Source organism: Cynoglossus semilaevis, chromosome 16 (assembly GCF_000523025.1).
Source record: "Cynoglossus semilaevis isolate Cse_v1.0 chromosome 16, Cse_v1.0, whole genome shotgun sequence".
In the NCBI taxonomy this organism is placed as follows: Eukaryota; Metazoa; Chordata; class Actinopteri; order Pleuronectiformes; family Cynoglossidae; genus Cynoglossus; species Cynoglossus semilaevis.
The window spans coordinates 9,733,579-9,761,224 of NC_024322.1; the positions used below are offsets into that span (position 1 = coordinate 9,733,579).

Sequence of the window (27,646 nt, forward strand, 5' to 3'; positions counted from 1 at the left end):
GAGTGCACTAATACAGTTCTTAAAAAATGAATAGCTGTTAAAGTCTGATTTTCTCCAACTGGAATCTCATTAGGGAACATGTTCTGGTATACAGTTTAAAGCTAAACTGTCTCTGAGGAGTGTTTTTTTTTTACTGGTAACACTTTCAAGCACGAGCCGACATAATGCGCATTGCTTACAAAAAAACACACCTGCACAAGCCGCCGTCAGTCAAAATAATTGCCATCCATGTGCACAGTGTATAGAAATTTAATAAAATACACAACAAGTACAGTAGCCCACATTCACGTGTAAGCTTGGCTTATTTTCACATAAATCGCAGAGAGGACGACGATAAAATTACAAATACATTCTTTAAAAAAATCGTTTTTTACAGGAACCTTAAATGGTTTTTTATGAAAAGGGACAATCCCTGTTGCACCACCATTAACAGTTCATAAGACACTTTTTTCACCTTTTTGTATGTAACATCACTGATATGTGTTTCAGTTTTGCCTGTGATATTCAAAGAGATGTTTCCTTATACATTAAACAGGGACAGAAAGCTTCACTGTACAAAAGCGGACAGGACTCAATACCTTAACAGTAGCAATTTGTTCAATAGCCTCACGAAATCGGAGCTGGAAATGTGTAAAATACAGACATCTAAACTGACACATACGGAACACCATGAAAACACTTGAAGTCAGGTAAGCACTGATTTTCTCCCAAAACCTTCACAGCAGTCAAGGACACAGATTTCACCGCAACACAACGAGTCACAAACTCGAGAAGAAAACCCAAAAAAAAAAAAAAAAGAAAAAACGTACACAGCAGATGGTTTTTGGTTATACAATGTGTGTCTGGATGCCTGTGTGGCTCAGAAAAAACAAACAACTCTTGGTCATTATACTGTGTTATCATCAGCACACCCTGGCAGGTGAGAGTACGCAAAATCATCTGACCTGTCAGTTACCAGAGTCCCGCGGGTCGAGTGGATAATCCGACCCCCCACACTCCTGGCTGATGACAGAGCTGTGAATGAGACCGCTCGCAATGGGCTTAGGCTTCAGCTCACAGGTCAGGTAGGACGGCTCCTCCAATTCAGTGTGCAGCGGGGAGCATTGGCCATCTGGAGGGCCGTAGGCACTGCTGTCTGAAACCCCCTCCCTCTCTTCTTTGCACCCTTGGTTGGCTAAGTCCGGGGGCACGCCACTCTTGGTGGGACTGCTGGATGCAGATGGACTCTCCTGCAGTGGCGGGCTCAGTGCATGCTGCGATTTGAAGTAAGGTTTGACATTGGCCACAAGGATTGTACTGTCTCGCTGCTCCTTTCCAAACGTGCTGAGGGTTTTTCTGTTGCTGATGGTGCCATAAATCTCTGTCTCAACCATGGCATCCATTCCCACAGGGATGAAAAGGTTGGTGCGATTATCAGCGCTGTCTGCTTGGCTTCCTACCCGTAACTTTGGCATCCAGCATCTGTCAGAGTGTCCCAGTGCACGACATTCATCGGTGCAGTGGACTGATTTGTCTTGCTCTGCAAAAACAGTTAAACATTTGTTACCGGACACTTCTGGGGAAAGAATAAACAACCTGCTGGGAAATATGGGTAAAGATGAGCAAAGAAAAAAAAACAAAAAACCCTGCAAACAAACAAACACAGGCAGCGGTGTTCATTCGATGCTAACAGCGCTGTTCTTACGCGCGCTACGTACGTAGCATCATAAACTGCTAAGGAGATCAATGCGGCAAATGATTCCATCACTTCATGACCTGTAATTTCTACAGCGGTTTCAACAGTATGTGTAGGCGTTTGTTTTCCTCGAAACATCCTATGGTGCAGATGAAGTGGTGTGTTTTTCTCTGTACATTTACATATACATTCAGGCAGCAGTAGCGGCGGTATGTGTGAAGTTAAGTGAGGAATACAAAAAACAAACAAACAAACAAACAAACAAACAAACAAACGACAACAGAGAAATTTGCATTCAGAGTAATATTCATTATTTTTGTACAGAATGTGTAACGGCATTCTGTGACGAGGATGTTAGTTAGGGTTGGCTTTTGTCTTTCCCGCCCTCCCTCCCCCCGCAACTCTTACTTTGAAAGGACAAAAATGAGAAGAATAATGATCAGTCAAACGAGCTAAGACACATACAAAGACAGCCAGATACAGGAAGCGGCGCTGCTTCGACATGTGCTCATTAGTTTGAACTGTTGTAATTTATCTTACTGTTAAACTGCTCATTTACAATTTCCTGCCTATTTATCTTTCCTTCTCCTGTGCAGGCCACGGTAACACCTCTGTGGTAAACACTTTTTTTCCACCTGTGGTAAAAATATAAATGTGTGAGTATTGTACAAATGAGAATCCTCCACCACAATAGCGACACCATTTCTGTTAGCAGTGCAGCGCTAGTGCAGGTCCAGCATCAGTATCTGGCAAACAGGTGGCTCATTGTTTATGTCATTTAAAAATAAAACGTCGCCTTTTCTCCTTGGCATGTTATTAATGATTGAAGCAGGTTATACTGATTAGCCAAAAGAGCGGGCCGAGCCAAACGCCACAGGACCGTACAGACTGTACTTGTGACTGCGAGTTAGCGTCTGTAGTTTAAGGTGTAACAATATGAGGCTCTGTCTTCGTGCCCTTTTACATTTCATTTCACAACTGAGACGGAGAGACATAAAATGGGCCCACAGTGAGTGTGACAAGTGGAATGAGCCAATTTCCATGGAACTGTGATGCAGAAGGTGTCACTTTTCTTTAGCCCCTATACTGCGTTAAGAAAATTAATTTTCACAATGGAAAATGTCCTTGTAAATTGGTGGAAAATTGCAGTTTTACTTCATCTTTTATACATGAGGCAGGGAACAGGGAATCATACATGTTTTAAACGCAGTCACCTCCCCTCCCCGCCCCCCTTTTTGTTTTAACATGCGATGCCGTGTACTCGTTTCGGCTATGATCGGTAAACAAGTTAAAACGATGATTAAAATGTGCTGTTAAGGCTTGTTTGTATTGTGTCCTATTATTAATGGAAGAGATGAATGAGCGACTCTGGAGCACGCGTAAAACATAGACACAGACGCCACATCTGTATCATCTGGTCCTTACGTTGACGTTGACAGAAACATAACTCGATTTCACGCTGATAAGCTGCCGCTGCAGCTTTGGTCTGCGAATGTGGCAAATCTATCGCGTTCACTTGCCATTCTACGATATCAAAGACCTTGAGCGAGTGACAAACTGTGAATGAAACACTTGATCACATTTTCAAAAACTGGCTCTGATGAGGGTGTGAGGACAGGCTTGGAAGAAGAGAGGAGACTCCTCATGATGAGGCTGGTAGTACAGAAGAGGTGGGAAGTTCTTTCCCTTCAAAGCCGGCATCTACAAACCCTATCCTTGGACACTGTGCTGGAGGATAGAAAAAAAAAAAGCGAGGAAAAGAAAGCTTCTCTGTGCCACCGCCCCCCAGAGACATGGAAACCAGCACCATGGGCCACACAGAATACAAGCTCATTTGCAAACCCCAGTACATGCCACCACTATCACACTGTGCTGCTCAAGTCCATAACACCTACACAAACACGCCCACACATGCACTTACAAGCTTGGGACAAAATATAACAGACAAGCTGCTGTGGCTGGAGTGGGATTTAACAAAGTGAATCAGCGCTAATTAAACAGTGGAATGGTTTAAACAATTAACAGAGGTGGGGGTTGGGGGGGTATTAATATTAAAGAAAGAAAGGCTTTAATGTTTTCATTTGTATTACAAAATGACCAATATGCTCCCATCAGACTGTACTCCCTGCTGTGCTAAGGCACATTAAAAAAATAGGGCAAACATTATTTACAGAATATTGGCTCGCTGAAGGGCAAAAGCTACTGATTGTTAGCTTAATGTTTTGCAGGACTGCTATATGTTAAAAATAAGAAAAATGCATCAATGTGTCAAAACTATCGTGTTCACCACTATGTTAAATTTCTGAAATTAATCAGATTAAAAACGTTAACTTGTGATATTAAATGTAAACCCAATAACTTCGATGTACATCCACTTGTTGTTGCTGAAATACACACGTTGACATTTGGACACACTGCAGGAAAAACGTTTACGTTTCACCAAAGTGTCTCAAGCTTAAAATACCAATGCCCAAAACCCAGCATGCATTTATGGAGGCTTCACCTTCAGGTCAGACGCCCGCCTTGCTTCGCAGATGCCTCACCAGTAGGTCTATGGATTGTGAGAGACTGTAGAGTCTACAGTCTCTCACAATCCATTTGACAACATGAATCACTGTACAGTCTAATGTTAAACCTAACAACAGCGTGGCTACGTTGATCGTCTACATTGATCGTCTACGTTGATCATCTCCGTTGCTGCGCTATTCTTATAGCTCTACAGTGTGAGTGAATGGCTAGAGATGCTGCAGTCAACACTGATGTCCTTCTGTGTGTACCACACTAATCCTGCAGCATGATTAACATGATGATATGCACAATGCAAACATGTATGGTTGATCCCAAGGACTAAAAAGTGAAATAAAAAATGAATGTGACCTCGCTGTTCCAATTCCTCTCAGTCGATGAGGATATTTTCAAGATGCCAAATGGAAAGGTGCTGGGTCTTTTCTTTGTCCTTTTTGCTTTCATGACTAAAGGTTGGAGACCATTGCTTAAAAAAAAAGTTACCTGTGTACTTGGACACACATTGATTTCCAGTTTGCAGCATCTAAACCAGCCCTAATTGTAACTGTCACAATGTCATTTCCATGCTGCCTCTCTGCACTGATAGGTCTGTCTGACCAGGACCTTGTACAGGCATTGTCATTATTTGTGAATGACATATTGGAAAACCTTTTTGTGCGCGCTGCTTTTTTGTTCTGCAGCTGTACCCTGATGGATGAGCACACTCGCTGCTTTAACTTTACACAAACAGTATTCACACGAAAACAAATGAGGTCTGTCTCACAAATGTGCCAGTTTCTACCTAGAAACCCAGCAAATGCTAATGTGTTCGTGCCAAAATAAATATATAAAAAGTCCCATCTGGTTGAAACGGCCTTGAATGGAATTGTATTGAGTTTATAAAAACGTATTAGTTCTTTTTTTTTGAATTACACTTTCATTGCTTTTCCTTATTTTTTCAACACGTCACAAAAGAGGTTGAAAACAGATAGTGTTTATTCTATTAATGCATCTCTACTGAAAATGACTAAAGTCACTTGTCTGATTTTTTGCCGTTTATTTTATGGCTGTAACACATTTTGATAATTCTCTTTTGTAAATGACTGTCTTGAAAAATCACAGGGGAGTACGAATAAAAAGAATGAATATATATTTCAGTCCTTAAAGTTACAGTACAGCATTAGAAGTGAAGTCTTTTTTTAATAATTGATCGGCTACGCATCGTAACCAGTGCTTCATCTCCGTTTTTTTCTTAGACAAATTCTCATGTTTTTACGTATGGGATTCCCTGTAATAATAATCACTGTTAAATTTTTCCTTGAATAAATCTTACAAAAATAACTGATAAAAAAACCCATTGAGTTCAAAATGTATTTGACATCAAAAGAGAGGACTAAATGACGACTTTGGATTGGAAATGTGCGACACAGGTTCACGTTGTAAGTGCTAGACTTTGAAGCGGCTGCGCAGCGCTGCAGCACATCACAGTTTGCGCCCCGTGTATTTATCTTACCCATTCCTTCTTCCAGCTCTGTGGAAAAAGGGCACAGCTTGCCTAGATGTGAGCCAGAACAAGTATGGAGAAGCTGCGAGCTACTGAATTTAACACTTCATCACCCTGGAAAAACATGTACAATATAGACAGTAGGAGAACATACAGAAATAACACAGGAGAGAGTTTGACCTGGCAATCAGTGAAATTTTGATTTGACTTTTCAATACAGTCTATATATATATATATATATATATATATAGATATATATAACGCCTCACAGTTCTCCATGCTAAAGGTTTAGGGTGGGGTGGCTATAGTTGTGCAGTGGCAGGACATCCATCTGCCACATGAAGGTCAAAGGTTTGATACCACTTTGCCCCCAAATCCCAGATTATGTTGCATCTGGTTTGAAACCTCTTTTTCTTCTCTAGAGGGTTTTGGTTGGTGTGGTTATCGGTGCTGCCGTCTACTAGGATTTCTGACATTTTTTATTTTGCTTATTTCTTTTTTTTTCTACTGTTACTTTCTACTTTTTCATTTAATTTCATTACGTTTTTAATAGATGATAAAAGAAGGAGCCCAAGAAGGAATTTGCTGTTGTCCACTGCTGACAGTGAGACTAGCAGATATGCATGTTCAGAGTTTTAACCTGTTTGAATTCACTCACACACACAGCCAGTCAGGGTGAAATGATATCCCAGGATAACTTTTAAGTGTTTCCAGGAATTTCGACTTTTTTCCCCCCTTATTTTCCATTTGTATTTTACGGCTGTAAAAGTGGTCATTTATTTTCTTCTTTTTCCACAACGTGTGGGAACTCTGCAAATGTTTAATGGACGTTGTAGTAGACAGTAATACAACACAAAGAATGCCAGATGCTATTAAACGGCACATCGAGCTTTACCAGCAAAATTATTCCTCCTTTTTTCTGCCTGTTCAATTTCTTATTTCTGTTTAAGTGCCTCGAGTCTGGTGTCTCTCACCTCGTCTTTGTCTTCACATCCTTCCTGTCCGTCTGAACACCTGCACCTGACCAGGTGTGTTTCTGATCCTAGTGGTTGATTCTCCTCCCTTAATGTGTTTCACCTGTGTCTTGTCAATTCCCTGCCCCCTTGTGCCTCTTCCTGAGCGCTCTCTGATGGAATGATTTTTTTTTATATATTATTATTATTAGTTCCGTTTGACTTTTTCGAGCAGCTTTACGAGAGCTGATCTATACATTGAGTTCATATGGTTCCCCGCGATTGTTGTGCAAGACAGGAAATCACCACGGGTGGCACAGAAGCCATGATCTTGTGTGTGAGAGGAACAGCAACGTGCTCAAAAACAAAGAAACAGCCTGCCCATTATAAATAGAATCAGAGAAACCTTAGCAACATACCCAGAGTGCATCTGGTGTCTGTGAGAGTGAATAAATATTCAGAGTGCATGTTAGTGGAAACTGCACAGGTGCATATATTACCTGTATCAAAGGAGCCAAGAGACGACAGTGCTGGTAAGACATAAAAGCAATACTACTTAACCTGCAAGCTTTTGTGTTGGTGCATTTGGAGCTAAAATCTGTGTTTTCTCCATTTTGGATAATAGCTCCCTCTCATCAGAATCTGCAAAACAGTGGCTTTGTTGTTCAATAAATGTACCTGTGTGTGTGAGTGAGCATGTGTGTGTGTGTGTGTGTGTGTGAGAGAGAGAGGTGTGGGTTGGAGGGGCATGTTCCAGTGTGATCAGGTCCGAGGCATAATGCACAGTGCAGATCTTCCATCTTATAGTCGGCAGACAGTGACACCATTTAATGTTCGACTCACTAACCCCACAAGAGAGAGCACCGTTTAATCTCATCATTATGTTTGCCTAATTTTCCTCACATGGAGGAAATGGATTAGCAAAAACCTATTAATATTAAAAGCAATACTTCACATTTTTTCTTATCTTACAAATGCAGGTCTACGTACTGACTGACATTCCTGTCAGAGGACTGGGCGTTTTCAGTCTTGCATGCAAAAAAATCTCATCCATTTTTTTTTTTTTTTTTTTTGCATGTGACTGGCCTATGAATTTAGACTGAATCTGATTCAGACATGTGGAGAGGGAAAGAAAATGATTGAATTTACACCTCCCACAGTCAAGTGTGGTCTTCCATGATGTCGGAGAACACACGGAATCACGTATTCACCAACACATATACACTAAAGCCAGACGGATATAGAAAAGGATTCACACATTCTTCTGTTATCCAGGCCAGTGTTTCCTTCCTTGCCCTGCTGACGGAGCCACAAACAGTTCACAGCCATGTAAATTGAGTAGGAAGTACTGCACAGGGACCTGATGACCAAAGCCCTCCTCCTCCCAGCAAAGCTCGCGCAGGGAAACGATAAACATCACCACTTTAGTCCCCCATCATTTTTTATCTTACCAGTGAGAGTTGCTCTTGTATTTTCAGTCTCGATCCACAAAAGCTGAATATATCAGATCCTATCAGGTCAACTAGGCTGCCGAAGACTGACAATAATCTACGGCAATGTGAATTGTTTCAGATTTGTGAAATAAATTTCACATTTCCGTCTTCAGTTGTAGAGCAGGGCTCCTTTCAAAACAAGTATAACCACAACAAAACTGATAATAACTGAGAAAATAATTTTTAGCAAAAAGAAAAAAAGGGGTGGAAACACTGTCATGTAGCACCAGAAACACCTATTTTTTTTCACCACAAGTGTCTATCCAGCTTTGCTGTCTGCGCCGCGCCATTCGTGACATGTATGTGCTGTGAAGCTGTGTTGAGATGATGCTATGATCAAAACAGACAGAGACAGAGCTACACTTTGCCATGCGTTTAAGTTTGTCTGATGGATAAATCAAACACATGATGTTTGAACATCCTTTCCTTCAGCCAAAACGACTCTTTCATGCTTTTAAACCACCACTCCGGCGCTTTCCGCTTAAAAAGAACCTGCATCTAGTCTGAATACATCTTTCTCAAGGCAAAGCTGTTTTCTACTTAAGCCAAGGCTGCTGGAACTCCACTTAAACACAGGCGAGCTCCTTGCATGTTTATAGCGCATAAAGTACAAATACGTGGTACGAGAGTCAGTTAGGCATCTTCAAGATGTCAGGAAGAGTGTGTGTCCGCTCACCCTGCTCAAAAGGCTGGCCATTAACTGCTGTTGCTTTCATCTTGAGGGCCTCTCTGGCAGACGTGTCGCAGTGTGAGCCTTTATTAGTATCCTGGTCACTATCAGCCTGGTCACTATCACCATGGCCACTGTCTCGGAGGCTTGCTCGTTCTGCATCCTTAAATGTTGAGCTGCAGCAGAATGGATGGGGAGAAGCAAGAGGGAGAGATAGCGATAGAGAGAGAGAGACAAACACAAAACTTAACCCATCACCTGAGTGAGTATTCCTATTTGATAGCCACAGTCAGCTGACTAGATGCATTCAGGAAGCATTTGAACCTCTTACCTCTGGACAAATGGTTGCCTGCTGCCTGCGTAATTGGACTCTGAGGGGAAATTTTCTGTCTATAAGTGAAAAAACAAACAAACAAACAGAAAAAAAGCCATATTTTTATATTTTATTGAATATATAAATTTCATTTTATTGTTATGAGCCACACACAGACACACACACACACACAACACCTGGTAGATAACAATAAAATTCCCCTGTGGTCCCTGCAAGCGATGAGAGATTAAACAGAACAAATCTTCATTTGACCTATGTGCATCTTTGGCAAGGCAACAGAGCAAAGCATTAGCCGCTGTCATCAGCATCCCTATCCCACTATCTTGAGGATAATGTGTTTGTGTTGATCACACCCACATACACTAGTGGCTGGTGACAGCGCCAGGCCTTGTCATCTGTGTTATCATCTCCAAATGAGACTGTCTATGAGGGTGCCTGGGATATTTACATCGTTTACAACAGATAACTCTGGTGTGTCTAACGGCACTACCAGCCAAATTAGCATGTTAGCTGGCGTGTGTATTCAACACTGCCATCGCTACAAGGCAAGGCTGGGCCCTATTAATGGTCTTATTGTGCCAACTCTGGATGTGGATGGGTAGATCTGGCCCGTATTTTGTGGGGAGTGAAAAATACGATTGTAAGGTTGTGCTGTGTGCTTCTCCGTGCCTGGCGCACATTGGATCAGTAATGTGATCGGACAAGCTGCTCAAACACCTGTCCAATTCCACAATTCAGGCTGGGTTTTGTTTTCACTCTATAGCAGTGGATCTGGCAGGGTCACAGCAGCCTTGTTCAAGACTCACACTGTTTGCATGTCTAACGGAGAGGACTTTCTGATTATGCACACCACCTGTACCATTTTGCAGAGAGGACATTGAATGGAGTGGCCTCCAAAATGATTCTGATTTGTTGAAAAAACAACATTTTAGTAAAAAAAAAGTAATTCCAACAGATTGCTATAACAGCAAAAAGAAAGAAAGAAAAAAGAAATACTACTAATGTCTCTGTAGCGTGAGTTTCTATTTCAGTCTATTTCTTTTGTCAGGTTCGTATGGTAAAGCAGTAGGTAGAGATAAGACAGAATAAAGGGCAGATAAAAAAAACCCAGTGCAGCAGGTTTCCTACCTGTATCACTGACATCCTGTTGGCTGGTGCGTCTGTGCTGAGCCCGGCGAAGCTGGAGTGGCAGCCCGCCCTGGGGACTGTGAGGCTGTTGGGGGTGGTTTTTAGGTACATGACCTCCGACCTGGGCAGCGTGAGTGGCAGGGGGCTCTGGTAGTCAAAACATATTGGCGAGGTGATGAGAGAGGGGCTGCTCACCACGTTCATCCGACTCGCAGAATCTCTCTCTTCCATCTCACTCTGCACCAGCATGATGTCACTCTTGTTGATCCTTTTCTTTTTGCCCTTCCCCACTGGAGGATTGGAGTACTCAGCCATGCCGCAGTTATAATTCCCAGTTTCCTTATCTTGATGCTTGGACTTGACAGCAATGGCAGTCATGACTGCTAAGAGCATGACAGAGATAATGCACAGGGTAACTATAAGGGGCAGGGAAACATCCCAGTGCTGCTGTTCCCCACTCGTGCTTGAGCCGCCTCCTGGTGCCGCGTCTGTGTTCACCTTAATGATCAGCTTAGCCACAGCAGATAAAGGGGGCTTGCCATGGTCAGTTACCTTCACCACCAGCTCAACCACAGGAGCGACCTCTTCCCAGAGCGCGTGTGCAGTTCTCACTTCTCCTCCCACTGGATCCATTTCAAACAGGTGGTCGTCGTTTCCCTCTGTGATTTCGTAGGTCAAATGGCCACTTTCTCCGTGGTCATGGTCCACGGCTTTGACTGTTGTCACTATGTATCCAATACCCACGTTTCTAGGCACTGTGATTTCAGCTGTATCATTCTGCAAAAGTGGTAAAATGATAACTGGCAGATTGTCATTGACATCGAGGACGTTGACCCTGACAATACACGTGCTCTCCATGTGAGGAGATCCTCCGTCTTTAGCCTGGACTTTGAACTCAAAGGATTTGGTTTGCTCAAAATTGAAAGAGCGTGAGGCATATATGGCTCCGTTTGTGGGATTAACAGACACATAGGTGTAGACCGAAACGTCTCCTATGTGGGATGGTAGAATGGAGTAGGACACCGTTCCATTTCGACCTACATCTGGGTCATGGGCCAGAACGGAGCCCAAATACTCCCCCGGAATGTTGTTCTCTGGCACCTGTAGCACATAAATAGTCTTTGTGAAGCGAGGTGCGTTGTCATTCTCATCCAAGATTTTCACGGTGAATGACTTGGTGTAGTTCAAAGATGGGATTCCATTATCTCTGGCCACTATTGTTACATTGTATTCATCTTTCATTTCCCTGTCCAGGGGTCTGTCTGTGAGGAGGGTGTAAAAATTATCATTGTTTTCCTGCAGTCTGAAGGGGACATTTCCCAGCACCCGACATTGAAGCTGACCGTTCCTGCCCGAGTCCTTATCCGTCACTCTGACCAGGGCTATGACAGATTCTGGAGGTGCTGCCTCACTGATGGCTCCTTGTCGGACAGATACGAAACTTATAATTGGCGAGTTGTCATTTTTATCAAGAACTTTGACAGAAATTTTACAGTGGCCTGGAATCGGGTTTGGCCCCATATCTTTAGCCTGCACGTCAAACTCTATGATTGGATTTTCTTCATAGTCGATTTCTCCTTGGACTTTGATGACACCGGTGTTAGGGTCGATGGAGAACAAATCTTGTATTCGTTCAGATGCATATCCAGTGAAAGAATAAACCACTTGCCCGTTGCTGCCCTCGTCCTGGTCAGTGGCATTCAAATCTATGAGCACTTTCCCAGGTGCTGAATTCTCTGGAATCTCTAGCACATAGGAGGATTTTTCAAAAATGGGGCTATTGTCATTGGAGTCAATCACTCTGACGTTGATCTGCATTGAGCCGGATCTTGGATACTCCCCTCCATCAATTGCTGTAAGAAGAAGGGTGTGATGGCTCTGATCCTCTCTGTCCAGAGGTCTCTGAACCACCAGCTCTGGATATATAGTCCCATCACCTCTCACTTTTAAATCCAAAGAAAAGGTATTATAATCATCTCTTGTGACCTGATAGGTCTTTATCCCATTCTCCCCCGTATCTGAGTCATGTGCAATTGTCAGAGGGAAGCGTGTGCCGGCAGCTGCATTTTCTGAAATATCAATATTAACATGGTCTGAAGGAAAACTGGGCGAGTTGTCATTTATGTCCAGTATATCAATCTTGATCATGCATATCTCCTTGTCATTTGCAAACACCTCCATGGAGAGCTGGCACTTTGGGTTCCGCCTGCATAACGTTTCCCTGTCAATCCTTTGTTTGGTGAATATTAGTCCACTCTCCGGGTCAACGTCCACCAGATGCGGTGCAGAATTTTCCAGCACTCTGAAGTTAGATTTTTTCCCCCTCTCTATGGTCCCATAGCCAGCATCTTTTGCTATATTACCTATAACGGTACCAGGTCCTTGCTCCTCCGGGACAGAATAATTCAGGTTTTTCAATGTCAGGGCTTTAACCCAGAGAAGGAGGAAAATAGGAACAGAGAGACGCATCCCTTCAGCTGGATATGCAGTAGAAGCAGACAGAAGAAGGGGAAGAAGAAGGGAAAAAAATCCTGGTTGACTTTCAACCTGTTGATTACGGCAAACCCTGGAGGACTGAACCCAAACCAGGCATGTGTTTGACGCGGTTCTCGCACTAATTGGATTCCTAATCGATTTCCTAATCGCTATCTCGTTCAAATCAGCATATGAACCTCTTCCACATGCCTTTCTTCTATGATGAACTCTTTCTGTAAACAAAGATGACCGCCCGACGACACATCACACATGAATTAAACATCAAATTCTACATAGTGCAAGAGAAATGCTTTGTTTTCCCTCATGGGGAGCGGGGGGGACATGATGAATAATCGATGACTATAAAGTATTAATATTCCCCCACTGCTTCCAAGGTTAAAGCGTTTGGATCTCTCCGTGCTGAAGGTTAGACGCTGGCTTACAAAAGCGCATTGCCCTCATGCGACATCTACACCTAGGCTACAGCGAAACACTGAGACATGCCCGTTCAAAATGCAGCATTGCCCGATGTTACAATGGATTCACAATGCATTTACTTTTTCTCCTGTGCGGCACACTGTTGCATATGGGCTCTGCTCTGGCAGCGTTTGCAGCCTGTCCGTACCACAAAGTGGGATAAAAGCAGGATACACGGAGCTCTCAGTCCTCTCCAACCTTTTGTCTCCTCCTCGTGTCATTCAAGAGCATCTCTATCACGGATGCGACTTTTTTTTTTTGCCCGACGATTGTCCCTATGATCTGTCCAATAATCCCATAATCCAGTCCAATTGGAAGCGGAGCTCTCGCATCCTTCATTCGGACAATGCTCGTCTGCGCTGCCCCTGCGTTTGTAGCCGGGGGAGAGAAAGCAAAAAGGCGAAAAGGATGCTGGAAGATCTCCGATAATCAAAATTAATCGCTTTTTCTCTTGCGCTCAGTTCTCTCCGCGTCAACTGTTGAAACCTGCTCCCTCCACAGTCGTATCCCGGCGGAAAGCTCTCGACGCTTTTATAACAGACTCCAGCGGATTCCTGGCTGCATTTAACATAGTTTCTGATCCTCTTCCAGCAAATGAGTGAACAGTGACAGATCTTGCCTTAGGGGGGGTTCTCCAATAGGTCTGGCAAGATCGCATGAAGAAGGGCTGTTCTAGTGCTACGTGATTCACTTACTGATGTGTGCGCACCGAGCAGCAGCAGCAGTAGCAACAGCAGCAGCAGCAGCAGCAACAGCATCACAGAGAAAACGTGCAGGAGGATGTTGTTCCTAATGCTTTTGGATGTGAACCAGGGAATGCGTATAGATCGATGAAACGTGTTGGGCTGGGATGTAGTAAAAGCTCTAGGGATCTGACAAGTGGTCATTCTGGGGCAGACGTGGATCACACAAGCTATTTGGTGTGAGCAAACATGTAATATTAAAGCTTGAAAGTGTTCAAAATATAACTGGGAATTTTCGCCTCAGCTACTAGTGCTCCCGGTATCACTCTGGATATTCGGGAAAATAGAGGAAAGCAGATTCTTATCAATAATAAAAACAGCACCTGTTCCCTGTAGTAGTATCTCATTTCCACTTGTTTCAATAGACTGCCTGTATTTTCAGAATAATCTCCACAGATTTGCTTATTTCCCACTTTTATATATATATATATATATATATATAAGGACTTATTTTGCTCAAATATCACAGCTTTAAGCGGCCATCTCTGTTTTTTTTTTTACATTTACAGTCAACAACCTATTCACATCCAAGCCGTATCTCATCTTGAAAATACACGGACTGACATTTATTCCACTCACTATCGCAACAACATTTGTGGCATTTGCATTTTTATTCTCTCTTGACCAGATCTCAGTGACGCACCGGCCTCTTTGGTGATGCAAGTACCCTGTTCTAGTTGTGTGAGAGACGGCTGTGTATCAACATCAAAGCAGAAATCTGGCCATTTCCACCACACAGCTGTTGTCTGAGGGCACCAAGGACTGTCATTGACAAAAATAAACAAACATTTTCTGTTCGTCACTGAGCGAGTTTTTGCCGTATGCGAGTACAGCTGTTAACAAAGGAACGGTGTTTGACCTTGCTTGTTGCCGCTTACGGTGCTCAAAATATAATTGCAAATACAATGCAACATGGACAGCTCAACCTTACAGCTAAGCCAGGTGAACATTCATGAAGCAACAATTGTGCACTAAAGAATGTTAACATCCAGCTGATTTGTTTCATTTTAGTAAGGAGACATGCAATTAAAACTACTCAGCAGAAGCTAATTAGGAGTACGGTGGCTACATGCACAGCAGGATTTCCACTGCTGTGGTGTGAGTCTAATTCAATCCTCTCTTCTGCCATTGTGTTTGTTTATCTTTAACTGTGTAAATAAAATGTAACCTTTAAAGGGACTGAAAGAAACAGAGGTGTGCGGTTTTGTGTACGGATGCTTTCTGATTTCGAGCACGTTAGACTGGGTCTAAAAGTCTGCCCCGTGTCTTAACTTCACGCAGTGTGTCAGCAGTCGCAAAAAGTAAAAGAAATGTATCTGTGTTGGAGCAAATTGCTTTGTGTTGTTGTTGTTTGTTATGTTTGTCTTCTGACAGTACTGAGTGACCTCGGGCACCAGTGAAATGTTTTGAAAATGGCCAATGTACCTTTGCCGACAATAGTCTCTTTACATTAGCCTCACATCTTATTATAGAAAAGACACGGACCGGCATTTATTTTACTTCATATTTCACTGTTTCTCCTGGCATTTGCATTTTTATTCTCACTTGAACAGATCTCAGTGACGCACCAGGCTCCGTGGTGACACAGCGACCCTGTTGGAGTGATGTTGAGAGGAAGCTGTGTGTCAACATTAACGGCAGGATCACAGTGGCCTAGTTCCTCGTATAATTCAATGTTGCCCAGGATCTAAATCAACCTTGAGTCGTCCCTGAGTTCATTCCTATTGTCTGAAACGTAGCTGCTTTTCTCCTCCGGGGAGCATCAACTTTGCCTGGCCAGGGTGCAGCCTGCATAAATTGCCCATTTCTGCAGGTGAGAGATAAGGACAACAAAGGGAAACTAATTATCATTCATTCTATGTTAAAACCTGAGGAAAGGACTGCTATTGACAATTGAGCCTGTATTGTCACAGTTGTACCGTTTAATATTTGAAATCTGAGTGAAATATCCATTAGACATAGGCGGAATCTAAATGTGTGGCTTTGGCTGCCTTGTTTTTGTAGAAATGACTTTGTTGACTTCATAACTTTTGCTAATGAGACCACGCGCCCACCCACCCACCAAAACAAACCACCGTCCCCCACCTTTCCACTGGCATTTAAAATACACGGATGCACCGGCTACTTTGTGACGGATTGATTTTTAACCTGCAAGCACATTATTCTGTCAGTGTGAAATGGTACCTATTGTAATTCCACAGATGCTGGAATCACAAACGGCAGCTCTGCTCATTTAAGCATACCCGCAATATCTTGGCATCTCTTTCATTTGATTCACTCACCACTCTGCGCAAGCATGATTAAAAGTGAGATTAAGTTGTTTATCATTCTGGTTTTGTGCCCATTGCTGGTTTGCACCACACCTTGAGCTGCAGACTGGAATACAGATGGTGGTGAGTGTGGGAATGATCATCCACAGAAACAGGTGAATTTCACTGCAGATTAAATGCACGGAGAGAAATGTCCGTAAGAAAGAAAGTTCGCCACAGTTCCCACAGGACGTGTGCAGACATGAGATTTCAGAGACAAGATTATAGGTAGAGATGGACCGGTGGTACAAAGGTTTAACTAAGGATACACAGGCCGGATACTTCACTCAAATACTTCTACTGGCCGATCCAGCGACAACTTCTTGGTGTCTCATGACTAGTTTATTTAAGTAGGTCAACAATGTCGGTAGTTTGGAGGAATTTAAACACCAGGGATGAAGACAGGATCAAGACTTACTCTAGGATTTGTTCTCAGCACCGAACACCGCTAATGTCTGTTCTCAGCCACTCTTTTTGTACCACAAAGCAGGTGATAGCATTTTCAGCAAAAATCCGCAACTGGCGTAAAAGCTCCGCTCACTTTCCACTCATCTGTCTGGATTAACTAGGTAGGAATAATATTTAATATTATTTATTGTTGTTTTCAATAAAATGAACACTGGTATTGGTTTGTAAAAAAAACTTGAAAAAGAAAACTCTCCAGTTTTAAACTGAAATCTCTAATATGTAAACATGGGTAATAAATAAAGTCATTTAATAATTTTGCCTTCAGAAAACAGCTACAACAAAATCACACCTCTATACAGTTTATTTAGCTTGTATTTGTGTTTGGTAACTTGCAAAGACCGAATCATGCTGCTGCATAATCCATGCTTTATGAATCCCCTGCAGAATACTCATCTTTACTGGCAGCCATTCATTCAACACAACACAAAAAGTCCTATTTGTATAAAGGCCGTACAGAGGAGTAGAACTAGAGGCTTCTAGTTTTATGTGTCAAGGTTCTGAGAGTTTTTTTCTGCTGAAATCTCTGCATGACAAGGAAAAATAGAATTTCCATTTTGCTGCTCAGAGAATAGAGGACAACACATTTGAACTACTCATCTACAGCAACTTTTTTGATATTTAAAAAAAAAGAAGAAACATCTTTGTGTGATCCAAAGAACACGCTGTTCACAATTTTCACATAGAACCATTTCTCCAGTTAAATGTAGCTCTTGAAGACTGGACACGGAAGTCTGTGAACTGTACAGAATGACCGGGACATTATTTCCAGAAAGAGATGCAGTTGTTGCATTAATTTCCTGATGCTATTACCACCTTTGCAGAAGAAAAAAAAAATCACATCAACTCTGCCTGTGTGGAGGCAGAAGGGGACAGAATTCTATCTACTGTACATGACTTTACATAAAGCTATTTATAATGGGGAGTAAGAAAATTGTTTTTCTGCAGACTGTTCTATAATGGACACAGACATCTGTTTTATTTCAGCCAATGTTTACAGCTAAAACTGTCCTTCTCTAAACTGAAGGATAACTGCGGTGCAATTTACATTATTATTTTGCTGACAAACGCCTCATAAATACAAAAAAAAAATTAAATAAAATCATGCTGAACTGAGTTGACGACCACATATTTCTTGCGTCACCGGCGCCTGCAATAGTTTATTCATGTGATGCGCGACATCTGTTGACAACTCCTAATAACTGATCTATGAGCCATAATGTCCTGAAATGAAATTTATATCCTTCCACATTCTTCCCAGTGACAGATGTAATCACTGGCCTTTCTAAATAAATGAAACCCCACAATTAGGAAATGCAGCGGACGCATGGCAGGTAGTTGGCATTAGGTTAAGGCAACAAAAGTGGCTTTGGCCGAGGCCCAGGAGAGTGTGGTGGGGCTTTATAAACACTGTCTGTTTTACAGAGTGGCATACTCTTTTATTAAGATGAACATGGGTCTGGCGGTTTATTTTTAGTCAATCATCATCATATCGTTATATGGCACCCTGCCACCATGAGGCACTAAATAAGATTGCAGTCATACACAGGTAAAAATAGACTAAAAAACCTTTTAGTCCTGCTTGAGTAATAATATGTGTGTGTGTGTGTGTATATATATATATATATATATATATATATATAATTTATTTCTGTCAAGCAGATTTAATAAAACTCTTTTACAAGTTTTAAAGCATGCAACATAACTGGGAAAATGTAGGAATGTATTTGTGCATTTAGACTTTCTTCTGCAATGCATGGTAAGGCATTTGTGCACTACATAAAATAAAATGTTTTTTTGTATTATCAATGTGAGCACACAGTTAGCATTAGCTATGGAGACGATGTGGAGTGGTGGCATTGAAACTATTTTTGCAATATTGACACATTGCTGGTGTCACTCCAGGAAAATCTAACACATGACATAAAGTATTTTCAGACCTAAATGGAACCTGTCAGGAAGACCAGACAATTAAAACAAATTCCAATCACAAAGATGTCATGATAAAGCTGACTATACCTCGGGTCGATGTCGTCATCACTCGAGTAATGTTGCAAAATTTGATATAAAGGACTCTTATTAACATGTTTGTTTCAAGACATCTTTGCTAGTATTGACCTGATACTTATTATAAGAAAAAGAAAAAAAATTGTCATTTTTTAAGCATTTTTTCCATACTAATCACAGACAAAAAAGCTAAATAAAAATGATTGTCTCCAGTATTTCTGCGAAAGTTACGAGTGTCTACATTCAAGCACTCATACTGCCAAAAATTCAATCCTCTGGAAAGAGATTTTTTTTGGGAAAAAGCAATTGCATAAGTTATTGTGGCCACCGCACAGCAACAGCACAGTAACATTTACATGCAGTTTTTTCATGCATTTAACTCCCTGGACTCCTCTTCAACCTGCCAGTGTCAGAAATCGTTTTAGAGATATGTCAAATGTCTTAGGCAGAGACTTTTACACCATGTGATTACATTTATAAAAGTGTTTTTATATTGTGAAAAAGAAAAACATACGAGAAGACTCCAACAACCAAATCTGACATCAATGCCATGATCTCTGTGGAAGTGCAGGACAAAAAAGGAACAAAAACACCTAAGAACTAAATAAGCCTCCAACGAGGCTCTTTAAAAAGTTAACTGCCAAACCATTTTCATACATAATCATAGCTATTGAAACCAGGAGGTGTTCTTTGATACTCAAATTCTGTTTTTCAAGTTTTCCAGTTATATTCCAGAGCAGAAAATGACACTGTTCTGATAGAAAAAAAAGAAAAAACCCAGTAGATTAAAAAGGCTTTCAGGGTATTGGGTATTAGGTTATGTTTTTCTATGTTGGTGCTTATGCTCTAATGAGATGTAGGTTTAGGATTATACAGATTTTTTTTTTTGCTGTAATCTTCTTTAACTCACTGAATAAACATCAATTTGTTGGGGTCACTCGAGGCGTTGCGTGTTCTTTACAGACATGTTTAAAATGTGATGCCTAAACTGTAATAATCAGCCGACCGCTCTATTTATGTTGGTTTTCAGTAACAAACAAAACGAGCCTCAAACATCTCACGAGCATTATCGTCACGTTACATATTGAATAAATTAGCGCTGTGGTGAAACAGATGTGGATTTGCATGTAAATATAAATCCTGCTCGTGCCAATTCTCCAACATTTCAATTGTGAATTTGCATCAAGGAGTCACTCCCTGCTCCAGCGAGTGTGCGGGTCAGGGAGATCACATTTGTGCATCAGATTCTTTTTTATATCAGAAACGTTCTCATACTCCAGGTGATAAAAGAACTTTCAGACAAATTCTGAAACAATTCAGCTCCAAAATTGAAAGCATTTTAGTGTCTTTATAACATTCAGAGGAGTTTCAGGTGTCAGCCGGCGAGATGGGTTTAATAAATTCTGCGTTTAATCTTCATTTGATGGGAAGGAGCTGGGTGGGTACCTGTGTGCTGAAAATCTGCCTTTTAAAGGTTTTATGCAAATATGCACTTAAAAAACCCACAAATTACCCGTTCATCAATCAGTCTGGAAAACAAGACTGTGATATGCAGCGCCGAACTGAGCGCTCGACACATTCGGATTGTAAAACTAATGGGCGCTTGCTGGAGTGGAATTCACATTCAGTTCACATCCAAAATTTGAGACACTATCATGAATATAATTACGTGAAACAAGCAAACAAAGCACAGAGCCTGCAATGCATCACCAATCCTCCCTCAGCATAGGCAATGAGAGGAAGGCAGAGTCGGAACTTAAAGTGATGATCACAGGTCAGCCGAACGTCTCACACATTTCTAAGAAGATATTAATTGTTTGTACATGAGCCTGGATGTCAGACATCTTTAATTAGTGCTAGGGTAAAAGGACAAAAAAAAAAGGTTTCTCTTCATCTCTTGTTGACAACACAAATGGCAACCTTTGTCAGTGAGCAGATCTTCAGGAAGCCTGGTTAACGCCATGATATAATGCAATCAATTAGCGTCGACTATTAGCGTCTGCGTCTTGATGGGTTTTAAATACGAGTAGGTGACATTAATATAATTGTGACAAAACAGTGCAAATATTCAATCAGAGCGAAACTACAAGCGAGCCGAGCAGGATTTATTGTGTTGGGGGGTCTGGAATACGTAATACCAATGACTCATGTAAATGCAAATAACTCCGGCTGCAAAAACTTTAAGTATTGCAGCTGTAAGGAAGAACCGTGCTCTATCTGGGAGTATATTGATTATTCATCTCTGTAATGACCTCATGTCCTGAGCTGTTAGACTTCAGTGGCTTCAGAGACTGGAGAAACAATTACAGCTCACATTTCAGAACAAGCTTACAACACAAGTTTGGAATTAAGAGTTATTTAATGATAATAAGATCACATTATATATGCAAATGCCCATTTTTCAGCCAGGGATTTAACCATTCAAGCTCGAGGCATACATTTCTGCCCCAAAAGTTTATTTTGTTGAAAAACAAATAGGCAGCAGGCTCTGGCCACAAAACATTCAATACCTTAAAATCTGTGTCGGTTCAAGCCAAAAATAGCAAGAAAAAAAAAAAAAAAACCCAACAGGATGGTGTATGACATTACATGTGACAACTTCAGGGACCATTACATTGATGAAATGGGAAGTACCCCGAGCTGGGGACGGAATGTAAACTGAAAATAGACAATAGTGAACGTCAGACCAAAATAAGACTAGGCAGCGAGAACAGCAAAGAGGTTAAAGGTCATTAAACATAAGGAAGGCCATACACTGCCTACACAGGAGAGGCTCATTAGGGCGGCAGAGGATCGATGATGATTACATACTTGAGTCATGTGATGACACCTGACTTGACGGCTACTCAGGAGAAGCTGAAGAGCCGCTGATAAATTTGCTCACAGTCGTAGCACTTGTGCGAAGCAACAAGTTATAAACCCCACACAGCCTTTTTTATGAGTCACCGCGCTCTTCCATTGTCTAAGATTTAATGGAATAGTTTGACATTTATTTGCTTTCTTGTAGTAGAGGTAGAGGTAAAAGAATGGTCCCACTCTGTCAAGTCAATGCACAGTATATGAGGTGAAAAGCTCAGCGCAAAGACTTAGTGGACCTTTAAAAACTCGCAAAGTTCAACAGTATATCTCATTTGTTTAATCCCCAATCCTGCCGCCACGTGAAAATAACAAGCATTTATAGTTTAAACGGGGAGATTTATGCCGTTGTGGAACAGCCTCCCCTCCTTGGCGAGCAAATCTACGCATCATTTCTACTCGTTTCCCGGCAACATGTCAAGGTCGTCATGTCAAGGTAGCAGAGAAAATTGTACTTAATTAATTAATTATTTGATGCACATTTTTCTTAAAAAGAAATGGTGTGGTTGAAAATAATAAATAGTTTATATAAGTTAAATTTTAAAAAATCAGCATAGCTCCAAGCATTTAGTCACTTTTTTTTTAGATTGTTGGTACATTTAGTGGCATAGCATGAAAGGTACAGTGTGCTGAAAAAATAATAATTATTAATAATAAATATGCTAAGCAATTTTAGGCGGTACTCACATCAGTCAGTCTGGATGAACAACTGGGAAGTGAATTTGGTCCGTCCATATGCAGTGAGGCGACCCCGTGTTTGTATTTTCTATTTCTTTCTTTCTTTCTTTCTTTCAGCTAAATCTCAGTGCAAATGTTTACCTGCAAAATTAGACATTTTTAGTCAGATTTATGTTGTAGATGTTCAAAGAGAAAATTCATGGACTCAGGGAAGAAAGATTCACTGAGTGCACGTTGTGGCAGTAGCTCTAGTTGGGGTAAATTTTAGGTAACAACTATTTTACACAGTTTCAAGAACACTGGCTGACATCTGCCTTCAGATATTTAGGCCACATTTTATATTTTGAATGTCGGCCACTGCAGGCTCACATCCATTTGTATGGGCCAAACCCCCCCCCCAAAAAAACAAGACAAATTCATGCTTCATAATCAGACGTGTACAAAGATCAGGCAGCTGATAATTCCACGGATCAGTCCAGAAAATGTATTTCTTGTATATAGTATTACTTACAGGAAATACTTAGAAGACTGGTATTATATCCCCCAAAACTGACAATATCTCGGTACATTTATTATGCAAAAGCTGTGGAGGACATGGCTCGGAGCGGTGCATTACACACAAGGAGGTTTATGGTTTGAATCTCAGCTGGGAATTGCATGTTATTGTATACCTCAGGTGTTCTGTTTCACCTACAGTCCAACAAAAATCCCACTTCTAGGTTGACAGAACTTGACCATACACACGGTGAGTGTGTAACCTGTCCCACGGCACCCTGCTGCTGACCCAGTGTCAGGTTTTGTTTAGCCCCCTGCCCCCCAATGTCCCTTAAGGTAATATATGTAGCTCAGGGGAGGGAAAAACAACTAACATTCTGTAAATCACACTCACCCATAAGTAGTGAGCACGCAGTGTGTTGGTGAGTGTGATCTGTGCCACCGACGACCCATCTGTTTCCAAGATAAATGGAACATTTGTGCCATTTTATTTCTCTGGCCTTTGTCTAAATTTCACTCTGCTGAATCTAGTGCAGTCTCACAAAGGTTGAGCCAGATGCATCGTCTCGCTCTTAGCTCAAGTGTCCCACATACAGTGTGAGAGAATTGCTGGTTACACTGCTCTTAGGACTGGCAGAGAAGCAGCAGGTTGAAAAAAAAAAAAAACTCTCCCAAGAGAAATGATTCTGGGTATTGGAGAACTGCAGAGGCGAATAAAGTGAATGCAATTTCAAAAGGGAAATAATGGAGGTCATGGCGTTTGATGTTCCTGCACTGGCCATGAAAATAACGTGGTTGATGATGGAATCAATCACACCTCCCTGGCACTGAATGCTAATGAGAATATGTTTATTTGTTTCCCTTTTTGAGCTTTTTCTTTTTTTGCATATGCTTTTATGTATTTTTAATAACGACGTTATTAACAGTCCATTACAGCAAACAGAAGAAAGTAGACTGATCTGGAGTCAGCAGCTGACGACAGCAATAATATTTGTTCTTCTCCTGTTGTTTTCTGGTGTTTCTGTTTTGATGAGTGATGCTAGATCAAAACGGAGTTTATCCGCCGATGTCACCTGTGAGTCAAGTCAAGGAAAAGCGCTCAGTCAATGTGACGCTGCTTTCTTGTTTGTGCTCAACACGCCACTACGTCTTTCATTTTCCGTGAGGTAAAATTTACAACTTATCCCCTGACAGGAGGAGTAAACATCACTAATATGACCCAAGCTGTAATCCTCACGGGGTAAACAAAGAAAAACCTGTCACAGGATCTGTGATTTCCTGACAGCCTCAATCGAAAAAACACAACTTTTGTGTTTTGAATATTTGAAACAAACATTTCGTCCCCGAAAATGACTGCTTGGTTTCTCAGTGGTGAGTTCTACAAACCAGCATCAAGATGCGCAGCGACGCCTAAAATCCAACAACTCGATGAAGCTAAATTTGGAATTACACATCGGCAAATGTTTTTGGATTTTTTTTCAGAATTAATTATTCCATCTTTTGGATTAGTCACAAATAAAAACCAGGTGTGAAACACAAACATTGACCTGCTGTTATTTGTCATTTTGGGGAGTGTTGATTTATCTGGATTATTTAAAAGAACGTGTGAAGAAGGCTGTAAGTACAGCCATAGATTTACATCTACATTATTCATTATTCACACATTACGGGTGTGAGTGAGTGGACGTTACTAGGTGGAGCTGTAACATGGATTTAAAGTAAAACACCTTGAGTGTTACGTTTAATTTTTACCTCTTCTCTGCTAAATACTGAATGGATACTGGATTAACTGATATGCAGAGACGCTGTGAGGCAAACTGGAGGAACACCTCATAAAATGTTCACGTCCTTCTTTTGTAGGCAATTTATCTCAGGCTGGGAAAGTTACGTAGCATGCATCGTATCAATCATTGTCTTCAAAAAGTAATTTAAATTAACCTGTCAGAAAAACATCCATCAGGTGAAATGACCAACAGAGGAAAGGGACTATCAGAAAATTAGAAAGGACATGACTCTTTTCTGCATGAAATTAAAGATGAGTGAGGACAAATCAAACTCTGACCTCTTTTATATCATAAAGCACTGTATTTCACAGTGACTTTGCCTCATGTGTGTTCCCCTCACCCTTGGTTCGGAGGAGGAAAACTTTTTTTCTCACCTACAGGTTTCATCAGGTTTCAATGACAATCCATTAGGCTTTCCCACAGACAGCGCTGCGCTGGTGTTAATTGTGTCTTCCAGCAAGTCACTGATACGCCAGACATCACAACGATGACAAGTAAATTCATTTTTCGCCGTGAAACACTGCTCGACATATTAATACTTAAAAAGAAGCGAGGGGAAAAAACCTCTGCACCGAGCACGCCTCAGTCTTTCTTCTTAAATTAGTAGAAGTCCAAACTGAATGTTTGATTCCTACTAAATAAAAACACTGCCAGTAGCCATGCAGTTGCATGCCTAATTGCAGATGAAGCATCAAATTAAAATGTCAGGAACAACTTGGAGAGGCGGTGGCTCCGGAGCTCGGCTGTTTCAACTTATGTTAGAGTTTATACCATTTTCAGGGAAGGTGTAATTTGTGCTGCAGTAATACCCGGGCAACACCATGTCATTAGTTTCAACAAATCTAAGTCATGTTAATGCAGGCAAGGAAGGAAAGAAGGAAGGAAGGAAGGAAGGACGGAAGGAGGGGAGGGGGAAAGGAAGGAGGAAAGGGGGAAGGAAGGAAGGAAGGAGGGGAGGAAGGAAGGAAGGAAAGTGGTAACGAGGAAGGAAGGAGGGAGGAAGAAAGGAAAGAAGGAAGGAAAGAAGAAAGGAAGCAGGGAGGAAGGAAAGAAGGAAGGAGGGAGGAAGGAAGGAAGGAAGGAGGGGAGGGGGAAAGGAAGGAGGAAAGGAGGGGAGGAAGGAAAGAAGGAAGGAAGGAATGAACAAACGAACTAACAAACGAACTAACAAACGAATGTACGAGAGAGAGAGGCCATGTGCCACCTAGTGGGACGTGACTAACCCATAAATCTCCTTCCCAATTAGCATTAAGCTGTAGTGTAAAATGACAGGAAAGTAATTCAGAAATACTGTAGCAACTTGGAAGAGGAAGGAAACCATCCGGAGAAGAGGAATAAACTGTCAGTCCTACACAGATAGGCCAACATCAACCAAGGCTTTCCAATTACTTCAAGGTTAACCGTGAAGCGCTAATAACATCAGGGAAGCCGGAGAAACACAACGGTGTTAGCTAATTACATAAGCAAGTCATTTAGACTGATTGATGCGTCATATTATTCCGTGCTCTGCCTCTCTCTCTGCTCTCACTGTTGAATCCTCCACTCCTTCAGAGTACAGAGCAGCAGAAAGGTTCACTTTCCTTCAGCAGGTGTCCGCGTGACGGCCCACACTGACACAATGAGACAACTCTCCCTGCTCAGCAGTAAACCACAATCCACTGGTGAACAACTGGCCCCGATTTATCACCGTCAGCTCAGGACCGTGCTCTGTGGGTGAGCTGACACACACTGCAGATAGAGAAGGGCAAAAACAGGTATTCCCTTTTTAAGACTGAGGTTTGACCACTGTGTTGGCGGGGGGGGCGGGGGGGCGGGGAGGGGGCGCCAAAGAGTGCTAAGAACTCCACTGCTATGTTTATTTGTCCAAAACGCCGGGGCAACGTCTCTATGAGGTGTGGCGTTTCGTTTGTCAACTGGTTTAGACGCCGTGTTATAATGGGAGCTTAGAGGGAGTTGTGTTATGTTTATTAATACCCCCCACTCACCCACCCACCCACCCCCGCCCCCTTTTGTCACTGAGGTAACATTGAGAGCACTCTGTTCACTCGTGCGTGCAGCGATATTTGTTATTTATATACAGTAGATGAATAACAACAGCTCATCCTGCTCAAGCCCAATCGGGATTTGAGCTTTTGTTGCACAATATTGTAAATACATGTTGCTCAATAGGAATGTGAATAAGGCACTGAGGGTGTCTTTATAAAGTCATGAATATGATTTACAGTAAAAGAGAGAAAAGCAAAATATGATTTTTTTTTTGTCTGTACACTGTGTGGGCTGGGCTTTCGCTTCGGTGCCAGATAACAAGGAAGGAGAGGAGTATGGGATTTGAGTCATTGATTAAATTGTATGTGCTTCAGCTGACAATGAGAACTCCATGGCAGTATTGTCAGAGCCCATCAAAGTGCACTCATGACACCTGAACACATCACACCGACTTAAACCTCTCGCAGCTCATCGTGGAATTTTGTAAATAGGACAATAGTACTGTCGTGAACCTGTCTGCACAATGTAGCCACACAAAGGGAGGGGGCGGGGGGCACATCAGAGTAAGCAGAGACACCGACTCCCATATCGCTTAATGCTATTGTTGAACATAACCTTCCCCTGACAGCTCAGCAGAACTCCATTAAGAGCAGTGATTTGTAATGGACAAAGAAAGAGAAAATGAAAAAAAACAAACAAACCTCTGTTTCAAAGCAGGAACATTGTTCTACTGTGGTTCCAATTAAAACGGTTACAACGGTTCCAGCAGTGTTAATCTGGTCCACATCATATAGTTCAGATCGCACCCCAGTCAACGTGCAGTGCAAACAACTGTGGCACACACGTGTCAATGATAAAGGGTAGATTAAATGTTCAGTGGTTGCATAGCAAAATGTTTCCCCCTAGTGGTTGAAGAACCAAAAAAGAACAGGCACACTTTGGTGACAGTGAACTATATGATATATATGATAAAAAAAAAAAAAAAAAACAACCACCAACAACAACTTTATACTTTTGTCCATTTGTTTTATTACATTCTAAATTGATTCTTTTTTTTTTAATTCTAAAACTTATTAAGTCAGGCTCGTCACGTTCAGTACACGTGTCCC

The 27,646-nt window shown here is 41.7% G+C and overlaps 1 protein-coding gene across 1 annotated transcript; it reads right to left on the minus strand.

Annotated features, from left to right (window-relative positions):
* On the minus strand, positions 1–27,646 carry LOC103392024 (protocadherin-17). Its single transcript, XM_008328542.3, has 6 exons — positions 27,239–27,646; positions 22,282–22,413; positions 10,263–15,764; positions 9,132–9,190; positions 8,807–8,976; positions 1–1,519 (listed from the first exon to the last, which is right to left on the minus strand). Exons 3-6 carry the CDS (start codon positions 12,729–12,731, stop codon positions 948–950), a joined length of 3,270 nt encoding a protein of 1,089 aa, XP_008326764.1. The 5' UTR covers positions 12,732–15,764; positions 22,282–22,413; positions 27,239–27,646; the 3' UTR covers positions 1–947.